The 12,729-nt window shown below is 35.5% G+C and overlaps 1 protein-coding gene across 1 annotated transcript; it reads left to right on the top strand.

The window, feature by feature from the left end:
- The first annotated feature begins 10,448 nt into the window (after window positions 1-10,448).
- LOC104592124 (protein SPEAR1) lies at window positions 10,449-12,301 on the top strand. Its single transcript, XM_010251328.3, has 5 exons — window positions 10,449-10,891; window positions 11,037-11,153; window positions 11,493-11,563; window positions 11,704-11,791; window positions 11,943-12,301. The coding sequence occupies exons 1-5, from the start codon at window positions 10,685-10,687 to the stop codon at window positions 12,057-12,059; spliced, it is 600 nt and encodes a 199-aa protein (XP_010249630.1). The 5' UTR covers window positions 10,449-10,684; the 3' UTR covers window positions 12,060-12,301.
- The last annotated feature ends 428 nt before the right edge of the window (window positions 12,302-12,729 follow it).

The following is a 12,729-nucleotide window of genomic DNA, read 5'->3' as shown; positions in this document are numbered from 1 at the left end:
GCTGGCTTGAAGATTTTTTATAAGAAAAATACTCTATATCATTCAACAGGTCCATACCTCCAAAATACATTAAAATTTCATGCTGCAATAAATAGATTTTTTTCTAAGTCAAGTAGGGCAATAAACAGGCGAAACATAACTGAACACAAAATTATAGATTCATAGGAGATTGAAGGAGGAGGAAGAAATCGACAAAGAAAGTTCAGAGAGAAAAGGAAAGAGTTGTGTTCCGTTTGAGTTTGGATGAAAGATTAAAAGAGTTATTGCTTTCCTCCTCTTTAGATGATAGAATTCAGGGATAGGACAAAGGATAAAAGAGGTTGATGGGAGAGGTAAAGAGAATAACAGGTCGGCAGGGTTATTTCAGTAAAAATGTATGCAAACTAATTTGCAAAAGGGTAAAATGGGAATTTGAAACAAAATTGATGTACCGGTCTGATGTTTTCGGTTTGGGTCATTGTTGGAAGAGAGATTTTTGTCGAACTCTTTAAAAATTCAGGGGAAACTTTTGCTAAAATAAAACTATAGAAGAGGATTTTATGATTATAAGAAACGTTAGAGGAGGTTTTTGTATTTTATCCTAATAATAATTACCAATATATATCCAAAATCGGAGGATGGTGCAAGGGGCGGCCTAGGCCTAGCTACCATACCTCATGCTCTGGATTTCATCCAGTCTCCCATAATTGAACATTGATTGTCTAAGAGATTGAAGATGTTGAAATTATTAGATTATTAAAAGAGAAAAGTGTATTCCTTTGAAATGTAATTTGAGCATTAATGAATCGATGCCCGAGCACCAATGGGTTGGGTTCAACACTTCAACCCATGGTTTTTAAAACCGAACCGGTCAGGGGTTTGGTTACCAGTTTGAACGGTTTGACTGTTTGACTCAAACGGTTGGGCCGTTTTAACAATAAAAATAAAAAAAATTAAAAAATTGAAAAACAGTCAAAACCGTTTAAATGGTTCAAACGGTTTGAATGGTTAACCGGCCGATTCAGCGGTTTATTGACCAAAATCAATGATTTTAAAGAAAAAAAACGGTTTTAGAAAAAAATGAAACCGGTCAGATGACCGATTCCCAATTTTTCTAGTCTGACTGTCTGGTCCGGTCCGATTTTGAAAACAGTGCTTCAACCTGAACCAGCGGAAGGTGGAATCACTTTCACTTTGCACTATTGGCCCAAATATTCCAAGCACAGTTTATGGCCGGAAAAGGTCATTTTACGGACTGATGATGAACTTCGTGCAATGGTGCATATGCTGCAGTCTCATTTCTTGGTCGACAAGGGGCTGCATTTGGCCTTCCATTTATCACCTTTTTACAGTTACAAATTCAATATTAATATTTTAATTGCAAAAAAATGATAAGTCCTTGAAATAAAGATAAGTCCTTCATATCAGACGATTTATTCTTTAGGGTCAATTTGGAAGGAGTACAAATACAAATATATATATAATATAAATACATACTAAATACAAGGTTTTGTGCTTTATATATTTGTATTTGTACTCCTTCCAAATGGAGTCATAGGCGTAGCCGTTTAATATCTTTCATGTGAATACGAGTTTATCTGTTTATTATATTACTACAATATTTTCAAGGTTTTTTTTTTATTTTTTTATCATCAAACAGGGCAATCTATCATCCCAAACTTTCAAAACCCCCACGGCGGCTTTCTATCAGCTTATGCTGAAGTGAATCAGACGCTTTAGATATGTATACAATACGTCTAAGGTGGCCTTCTATGTATCAAAGTGAATATATCAGACCATTTGAATATGGGACATGATATCAATATTTTGGTCCTCAGTAGTGTTGGATTTGCAGATGTAACGCCGAGGAGGCTTCATAGGGCAGCCCACCTGTTGGAGTTCGGATCTGCTGATCGTGACACATTGCTGGCCACGGGCATCTAGTTATACATCAGGGATATGTGGCAAGATGCATATATGGCCAGCAATGCCTCGTGGACCGCAGATCCGAACTCACCCGTTGGTGTCATGGACTAGGAACCTATGAGCTGCCATGACTGTGACCTTGCACCTCGCGCATACTCCTGTTCCGCTTGATGATGTATGCTGATCCCCCTTAATATTCTAATCTGTCTATACCTTTTCCATATTTGCTTGGTAACTTAATTTGCCTTGTAGTATATATGCAAATTAAGGATCACTCCCCAGGAAATATTAATTTGTGTTGAATGTTCAGTTACTTGGAATTCATTAGGCTCAGTTTGGAAGGAGTATGAATTGAAAACAAATATGTAGAGTGTAAAATCTTTTAATTTGTATTATTTTGTATATATTTGTATTTGTATTCCTAAACTTTAAGTTTTAACATTATTAGTTGGTGTCGACAGTTGTAGTATATATCCAAGCCAAATCTTAGGCCCCATTTGGTTTGTAGGAATAGGGGTTTGGGATTGGAATTGGAATGGGCTATTCCGATTCCAACTATCTAGTTGTGTGGAATTGGAACCCCATTCCTATTCTTGCTAGAATGGCAGTCCCCCATTTGAGGGAATAGCAATTCCTTGCCCCTCCCTTGAGAATGAAATCTCATTCCTGCTAATTTTAATTCCTATTCTTGTCTGAACCAAACAAACTATGAAAATAGACAATTCCGATTTTAATTCCGAAGAATTTAGATTCTGACTATAAACCAAATGGACCCTTAGTTCAATTCTTCCCATATATCCATAAAACTCGTTGGGAGTTTTCGATTTTCAACTAGCAACATTCAAAAACTTCAGTGGTTCATCGATCCTGCCAAAAATTGGAAATCAATTTTCATTCCAAAAAGTAAAACATCTTCCGAGCTGTAACTCCAAGACTGAGGTATAGCCTTGGTTGTTCACATTTCTCTCGAACGAACGCTGGGCTATAGGGGTGTCAATTGGACTGGATTTGGTCCAATCCGGTCCAGTCCAATGTGAGTCCATTACAAATAGACCTGGTCCAATCCAGTTCAATGAATATTTTAGACCATTTTGGACCGGTCCAGAGACTGTTCAATTTGTTCAAATTCCTGTTAATTTAGATTGATTTCAACTCAAACCTGGTCCATTGACAACTATGTTCTTAACTTCTATCAATGGATCAAATATTGGCTCAATCCAATATAAATTCATTATGGATGGACCAGGTCCAGTCCAATATGTTATATTGGTCTGTCCACTCCATCCAAATTCAATATGTCTTATTGATCTGCCCAATCCGTCCAAATGAATTTTGATTTGGACAGAATTCAACCCAAAACCAGTCCATTGACACCCCTACTGCGCTAGGAACAGCTAATGAGTTAAAACAGCTGGTACAGAACCTTGGCTTAATTGGTAAGCTGCTGTTGGCGAGATCGGATTTTATCGTCTCACAATACTTGCAATGATGCATCAGAAATTAATATATCTCTCTATTTGTATGTTTTCATTCATGGGGCAGGATGTTTTCGCTCCAAATGTTGTGAGGATAAATCTGAATTCTATTTCTATCCTTCCTTCCATGGAATATGTTTGAGCATCTTTTTTCCAAGTGATACTGGCAGATGAAAGGGGTGTTTGGTTCTTGTTTTGATTTTTGAAAAACAAAATCATTCGTATTGTTCACATGGGAGGGGCATGTTTTTTGCTTGTCCCAATAGAGGTTAATGGAGTAGGTATCGAGTCTGTTTCAGTTGCCACGTAAGTTGCAAAATAGAATCTCTTTCAACATTTTGATAACGGAGGGGACATTGAACAGTGAAAAAGCAAAACACTTTTTTTGAGTTGTCATTTGTCGCGTCCTTATTGTAACAATGTTTTTCCTGTTTATTTATTTTTTAACAAGACAATAATATACAATATTTTGAATGTCATGTCAGCATTCTCTCAATCAAACAGCGTTTTTGTAAAAGTCATTGAATAAATGCGAGGGCATTGAATTGCTGTTTTGAAAATCTTTAAGTCGTGTGCTAATAGAAAGTGAATGTGAAAACTTAATCACCTCCATATATGGAATAATGGAAGCAGTTGTCCAGCAAATCTCTTTTACCGTATTCAGGATGTTCTAAAGTTAGCCCCTACTACATCTTGCAGATTTCAGTTTGTGGCAAAGATCAGCAAATAGAATTGCTCATGTTGCAGCAAACCGTGGCAGGACTGACTCAGGCCTGTTTGAAGAAAACCTTCCTCTATGGGCTGTGGTAGTCTTAGATGCTGATTTTAGAGGAGAAAGCTCCGAAGTTGGTTCAAATTTTCTGTGATGAATAGTCTTTAAGGAGCGTTCTTTTTTTGGATTTTGAGAGGGGGGAAAGTTGGTCAATGGAATTTTGATTCCCATTGACCAAGAAACACTAGGGAAATTTTATTTTCTTATGTATCACTTATCCATCTCATAAGTGGGTAAATAATTTTTCCACCTTGTAGGGAAAGTTGCCAAAACTTGAATGGGACAAAAATACCCTTTTAATAATAGATTTTTTATGGTTAAAATGGTCATTGTCTTATTTATATGGGAAATAAAAGAACATGGGTAAATGCACCTGCCCGGAAAAACACTTATTTGGATAAATAACTTACTAAAAAACGAATGGAGACTTTCATGTTTTCTTTTCCTTTCTCTGTAGTTGTTAATGTTTGTCTTTCCTGTGTTTTTTTTTAATGTTCTTCTTGTTTTCTCCTGTGTTTTTTTTGGTGTTTCTGCATTAATTGCTTTTTGTTTCACACCAAAAAAATAAAAGAGTTGCTGTTTATGGTATAATCAAGAAGCAAAAATATAGAGAATATATATATATATATATATATATATATATATATATATATATATTTAGGGAGAGAGAAAGAGAGGAAGAAGAAGAAGAACCCTCGACCATGCCAAACACCATGTATCATAATAACGAAGAATACAAGGAGTTTTGCAACTCTCTAGTAGACATGATAGGACCCATAAATGCCAAACCACAAAACAAAGTTGGATTTGTCTTTTTAATGGATTCCACCTTGTTTACAAAACCAACAGTTGCCTAAAATAAGGTTCAAAGTGTTCACATAATATGTCGGATACAAGGCATATCATATCATTATCTAAGATAAGGAGCATGTGGCACAGCACGGTGCCAAATATTCAACCCATGACCATAAGTTAGTTGATACAATACAATACAATAATAAATTTCAGTGTCTTTCTATGCATGCTTGATATTACTTTCTTGTAAGCTCGTTAGAGAGTGACAAGACTCCCAATTTGCAAAATGAAGAGGATGTGTTTCTGTGTGTTTTTTCATTTAATCATTCATGTTTTAGTAGATTTATGTATTTTGGTGTTTCGGTTGTAAAAATATGGTGATTTGTGATGTTTTAGGCCTTATTAGTAGATTAATTTATTAATTTCCTCCCAAAAAAGAAACATCTAAAAAATCACGATATGCAATATCGATAATCTGATCATTGGCTTAAATTGTTTACTAAGGCTCAGTTTGGAAGGAATATAAATACAAATATGTAGGGTGCAAAACCTTGTATTTTATATTATTTTATATGTATTTGCACTGTACATATTTACATTTATACTCTTTCCAAACTGAGCATAAAATCCATATGAGAGAATGCATTTAATTAAACTTTCATGTAGGGATGCAATTTGGGTGAATTTGGTCTGAGAATTTGTTACCCAAACTTGATTTGGTTGTAATAATTTAAATTAAGCAGCCCCACTTTCATGATCTTGCCAGATCTGGCATGCACATCAGTATAAATATACATTGTAATACATAAATGATAATGGAATCATATCCCAACATGCAAGTTGTGATATTGGTAACCACCCAGTTTGATATGCTTGAAGTAAGCAAAAAAGGGGGTGGCAAGAAAACAAGGAATCCATAAGATTTATCCAGACAGGTGGAACAAAGGAGCAGTATGGGGAGAAGTATATATAAACAATTTTTCATGATAGAGGAATATGACATCATGGCTCCTTGGGTTTCAATATTTTGATTGCAATATAAGAAAGAAGTTCATACATTTATTTATTAAACAAAAAGGAGACTTTGTAGGCGGATATGTCTCTATTCCCTATGTTCCAAGAAATCAATTCGTCTAACTAGCTATTCCCTGCTGCCATAGAATGATAAAGTTTTTTGAGTGAGATGGAAGCAATTTTAAAAGAAAGCCAGAAAGCCATGATCCATAAAAATATTTTTAAAACCAAACTTTTTATATTGATGATCAGACTCATTACTACGCATACAAGTCTTCTTCAGCCTATCTCTTCTATAAAAAAAAAAAAAAGAAAGTCTTCTTCAACCAATATTTATCATGACCAGATCAGTATCTTTGGCCAACAAGACACCTGTTCTTTATGAGATTTCTATCACTCCATTTAGATATCTCTCTCTCTCTCTCAAAAGAATTTAAGAAGTGATAATTATTCATCAGGAGGTAGATGGCAACCTAATCACATTGAGCGTCAGTTTCCAGGAAGATGAGTTCATGGGTTTTATTCATATTTTGAACTCCTTGGAGGAAACACAATCACTCCTTGCAATTTTATATTTCCATGCTTGGGCTTTGGTGTCTTAAAACATATTCTATAGCATTAATATTCTGATCAGTTTATAATTTGGTTTTGGTATTATTAAATTGATCATATGGTACACATTGGACATTTAAAATGGAGGCTAAGCTGTGAATTACTGGATTGTCCATCAACAATCTAGCAAATCATATCCAAGGTAGATCATAAGGGCACTGGGGATGTTGGTTTTGTCAGTGTTACTTTGGGATGGGGAAGAGACAAGAGGTGACCAGTTTATCGCTAATTGGGCACATTTCCTATTCATCAATCAGGCCTTTTCATTTATGTTTCTTAAAAAAGTCTCCACATACTAAACAATCATGGTTGAACTTTGTAGCATCTGCACATGTGTTGAACGGCTCTTTCCCCTTCTAGCTGGTTGTATCAAAAATCCAAAATTCCTCACTATAGATCCATGAAGTCTTACTTGACAACTCAACTTTTGTTTTTCTTTCACCTCTTGGAGGATTAGATCTAACCCTAGTCCCTATGGCAGAGGGCCTAGAAACCATGACTGTTGTCTTTGTCCAAGACTACTAATTCATATTACCAAGTTAATTGCAGTTTGTGAACGTTATTGTTCATTTTAGGCAAAATTGCTGAATTTGGATAAGCAAATAAATTTTCTACATTGCTCCATAATTTGTGGTTCCCCTTTGGAAGTTGGAACCTAGATAGTTGGATTTTGGTGATGATGGATAACAGTCCGACTCTGATCTCTATATAGATTGCCTACACCATACACATATATCTATATATTTGAATTCACAACACAGAGTGGCATATGGCAAGGAGTACTTCCTAGTTCCTACCATAACACTCAGGCCTTCATTTGATCCCCAAAATCACTATATGTCAACACAACAAATAAATATATGCATAGGGATTTATGCCCAAATCAACATGGAGCTATCATGACAAAGAAAAGAAGGGAGCTTCTGGGTTCAATTTAAAAACCAAATTAGACAATGAGATGTTGCTGATGGTCGATCTTTTTGGAGAATCTTAGGGGATTCTTTTGTTTTTTAGCCCAAAAGTTGAGACATAAGAGTCTCTCTCACACAGAAGCCCCTTAAAAGGGTTTTTGCTTCAAGTCCCCGTGCACATATTATATAGACCCACATCAAATTATTTATATGGGTAACATGGGTAAAAGAAAGGCACACAAACACTGATAGACTGAAGTTGATTTGGTAAATAGTTGGATAGATATCATATATATATATGTATATGAGATGGTGGGTGTATTAAGCTCTCCACATGATCGATCGATGTGCCTACACAGCAAATAGCTTTGTTTGTTGGAAATGTAGTTGTTTGTTTTCTGGATTAATTTATGTCGGATCGGAATTATGAGAAAGCCGAAGCCCACAGCGTTTTTCAAGGGATTGTTTCAATCGTGTGTAGTAATGCATCTATGCTCTGCATGTGCCCACAATCTACAGTTGATATTCTCTACATTTCCCCACTTTGTTTTGTCTTGTTTTTTTATATTCCTCCGCCGAGGTACATCAAATCGAACCTAACAAACAACACCTTGTGGGTTTTTGCTTTTTTTTTTTTTTCTTTTTCGTTTTAATTTTTGGAATTTGGAGGGTAATCCGAGTTTAGAGTTCAGGCTTGGCCCACCAATTAAACGGTCTGTATTAATCCATACCATATATAGTTCAAGCGAGAATGGAGAAGAAATGCCAAGTTAAAAAGCCCATAAAATAAGAAGCCAAATTTGTTGCTACTTCCTAGGCTCCTAGTCCAGACCAGCATGTCCATCTCCAGATGGACAAAACTGAACCATAAGTTCATGAAACCATGGTTAGTGAACACGATAGCTTAATGTACTAATGTACATTAGATTATTATATAGAGCTGAGTTTTGTATATCTGCATCAATCTCCATTAATGTTGATGATACGTTTGTGTATGTAACCAACTTCAAGCCGTCCAGCCAATGAGACCAGCTTACGCGGGACAACTTGAAGAAATTAAGATGATCAGACAGCAGAGGAATCAGAACAACATGGACCACTTGCTCCACCCTCCAATCAGATGATGGATAGCCAGAGTTAAAAGTTTGTGTACCGAATGGACCAAGATATAAGTTAGGGTTTCATTAATTGCTTGCCACATGAAGAGCAAATGAGAAAGGGTGTATGGTTTTCTGACTAGAAAGTGTTTGTTGTGGCTTCATTATCTGTCCTCAATATATCAAGTTTTGAAAAAAGAATGCAGAAATTCTTTGTATATTCGGTTGTTGCTAGTATTTTGAGAGCCATGATGGAAGACATTATATATTCTTATGGCTAGAAAATTAGGGATTAGGGTTTTCAAAGTTTGACTAATGAGATAAACTAATTCCTAATTGACTTTGGCTTGCAGAAGAAAACACACCAACACCTCGTTCATTTTATTATTTTTTTTTCAATTATTCTTTTCTTTATTTTGAAGCCCTTGACACTATACCTATACCTATATAGCCACGTGTCGACGATGGCTTCGAGGATTATTAATTAATATTCTGTAATTTAAATAACTAAATTAAGAAAGTTCTTTGACTGAGGAGTTTGAACTCAAGAACTTTCCTCACCTTAGAAAACCATACCTACATCTATACGTGTCCACTAGGATATGGTAACTCATCTCTAGACAAGATTAAGATCTATAAGATCCATCTTCCAAGCTATAATGCAGAAATGTATGCATCATAACAAAAATGATCAGTCTGCTAACAAAGTGAACAGCTCAACAAAAAGCCATAATAGGGTCCATAGAAATGGCCCTTCAGTGGGTCATGTTTAGAAATAGGTCAACATGGAATCGGACCTTGAGAGGACCCAATAAAGCAACCAAAGCCACTTGCAAACTCTAAATTCTAAATTTCTAATATATGGATGAATAGAATTTCTTTTTCTAGCATCTGTTGAATAATTCTTGCAAGTCATTTGGTTTCTAAATCTATGGATGGTAATTAAGTTTTTGTAGTTTTCCGGGAGTTCACATGTCTGTTTAAGCATGGAGACTACATAAATATTGTGACCCACAAATCATGCTTGAAACAGCTCAGTTTGATTTGGTGAAACATCCTGATATTTTGACCCACAAACAACCCCTCTCTCTCTCTCTCTGTGATATTTTGACAAAGATCACTATGTATTGATTATTTTCATGGTTCAAATTTGTTTGGTTAGGTTTCTTCTTTTAAATATTAGATATTCCAAGTTCGAACAGATAATAGTTATGTAATTAAGATTTTTAATTTATCCCATAATAACAACTAATAAAATAATAACAATTACTAATTTAATTAGCGACACCTCGAGGTTGATATAGTTTAGATACCTTGCCCAAAGTTTCATTCATCCGATATGACAATCCCTGGAAAGTTGCCAAAGAAATTTCTTGAAAATATAATCAGAATGAGATATGGTCTACCATTTTAATTGTTTTTAATTAGCTAACCTTTTCTAACTAATTATAAAAGAGGGAACAGAGTGTGCATTCCAGATAATACAAGCTTGCTATTTGCTGATATGGTGGAACCAATTCTTTTCATGGGTCTCTGATTGGAGCTGAGTCAAGCCAGAACCCAAAGAGATCTGAGCCACACAATTCATTGTACCCCACCTCAAGATTGATGACAAAACCAGTGAATGTCCAAGCTATCCATGTGGCCCACATATATTTTTAATTTTTTTATACATGGGTGCACGGTGCACCATCCTATCCTAACGTTCTACTCAAACAATTCAGATTTCCCCTCATAAAGAACCTGTTCTCTTATTGGATTAAAAAAAGGAAATTCTTAACAATTAATCAAACGACAATCGCTTTCCACTCTCAAATCTAACCAACCAACAAACAAAAGAACATGGGAAAAATATACGCATACAAGTTATATATAGAACCTCTCAATATGACTAAATGGGAAAAAAAAAAAGAGAGCAAAATCTAACTAAATATCTATATATGAATCTTCACAATCTGATTCAGCAGATCAATAATTACTTTGGCAAACAGCATTAAAAGGGCATCTGGAGATCTTCTCCATTCATTCGGTCACACTGGAGAACACGTTAAGAGAATAGAAGTTGCGTTGCGTTCAATAATCTTCAGTACAGAAGAAGAGACGATGGATAGAAGTTATTTTGGTGAGCCAAGCTTGGCGTATGGAAGATCTGGGTCTTCAAGGAAAGGTAAGAAGAGCAACTCAGACAAGCCAAAGCAACCACAGAGAGGCCTTGGAGTGGCTCAGCTAGAGAAGATTATATTACATAACCAAATGAGTTCAAGCTATTTTACATCCCTTCACAGCCCCTACTACACTAATCTGAACCAGGTATCGTGATTTCGTTTTGTTTTTCTTCAAATTTCATTCATCTTTCATGCTATATATGAGAAGATACGACCAAAATCTGAAGTCTACTGGACTATTGGTTATAGGGTGCTCATGGATGCTTTCTGGCTATAATTCATACTTGCAGGAGGAGGATGCGAGGATGGGCACAACATACTCGTCCATTCCATCTTCATCTTCATCATCCCTTTCTTATTCACCATCATCGTCATCGTCATCTTTTGCCTTTCAACCAAACATCATGGTATGTTGCATTAAATTTCGTTTTTCTTCCTTCGCGAATCATGTTCATATAAAATGCATATATATTAAATTGGGATTTTCCAACTCTTAGTCGTTCAGCGTTTATTTGATCATAGTGTTACCATTTGATCAAGCGAAACATGATTTTCTTTTTTTCTGGGTATACCGTAGGGACAAAACCCAACTTGTTCTATTTTATAAATTATTCAAATAAACTGTGTATATATTCATGCCTTTAATGGGAGATGGTTGCACAAGAAGAGATTCAAGAATTTTGAATGGATATTTTCTGTTTCTGTTTAAAAAAATTTGTTCTGTTGTGTGAATCGCTGATAACCAGATGGGTATGGGGGAGATGGAAGCGATGGATATGAGATATGGTGATTCGCAGTATGGTACTACAGCATCTGGGTACTTATCTTTGCTGTTTTTTTTTTTTTTTTTTAATTCTCTTGTTAAGCGAAATTAAATCTCCAATTGGAGTCATCTTTGGAGTTCATTCTGATATATATACAAACATCTGAGTTTTCTGTCAAATTCATTACAAGCAGATGGAACTACAGCAATGGTATCTTGGAGACCCAACATAGCACCGTGCCACCAAGCGTGACTAGACATCTTTTGACCCTTAGTGTGGAGGTTGATCTCAGATGCTCATCTATTTTATTTCTGTCATAATAATACATAAATGTTTGTCAATATTATTTTCTGCATTGTTTCTTCAATGGAGAATCAGAAATCTTCTGAATCTGATAATGAGATTTCTTTCCATAATTTCATCATCTTATAGGATTCGGTGCAGAAGAAGAGAAGGAAAGACCGTTGTGACTCAATGGGTTCAAGCAGTCAGAACTCCGATTCAAGTGACACCAGAGAAGTAGATTTGGAACTCAGGCTATCACTCTAATTTGCTATGATGTTCGATTCAAATTGATGGGTTTAATTTTCTTTCTTTTTTTTTTTCCTTTTTCTTCTTCTTTCTTGTGATTTAACCTCTACTAGGGAGTTCAGCATAAGTGCATAACCAATTGGGTTTTCAGAACTCACAAGAGTTAAGCTAGTTGACGTACAGGCTTGTTGTTTTATTTGTCAAGTGCAAGGAAACTTCTGTAATGAATTAAGCAGGTACAGTACCGTTAATGCATAATATAAGCGAATTAATTTCTTCCTGCAGCATCCCACGAACTGTAAATGAAATGAGAATAAACAACCACCAGGAAAGATCCAATTCTCTAAAAGTGTTCATGTTGAATAAAGTCTAACAGACAGCATCTAGTATTACCTTTTTTCTAAAGCTTTCATGAACATGCTCATGGTTACTTTTTATTCTGATGAAAAGTATGCATGTCAAAGAGAAAACAGAACTGGGAGTGGAAGAAGACAAAGAAATCCATTCTCATATTGACAAGTGGAGATTAAAGCTTTCTACTTGGAACTAAAAGTGAAGGAGTAATATTAATTTTCCCCTAATCACTTGAGTTAATTTCTCTGGAAATTGATGATCATCAGCACAAAGCGTCTGACTTATATGCATGATTAGTTACTTTACAACCCAGTGAAAGCATGCATTGTCTTAC

Source organism: Nelumbo nucifera, chromosome 8, assembly GCF_055504915.1.
Source record: "Nelumbo nucifera cultivar China Antique chromosome 8, China Antique-T2T, whole genome shotgun sequence".
NCBI lineage: Eukaryota > Viridiplantae > Streptophyta > Magnoliopsida > Proteales > Nelumbonaceae > Nelumbo > Nelumbo nucifera.
Note: the sequence above shows the minus strand (reverse complement) of the source record. Positions and strands in the feature narration are given on the sequence as shown.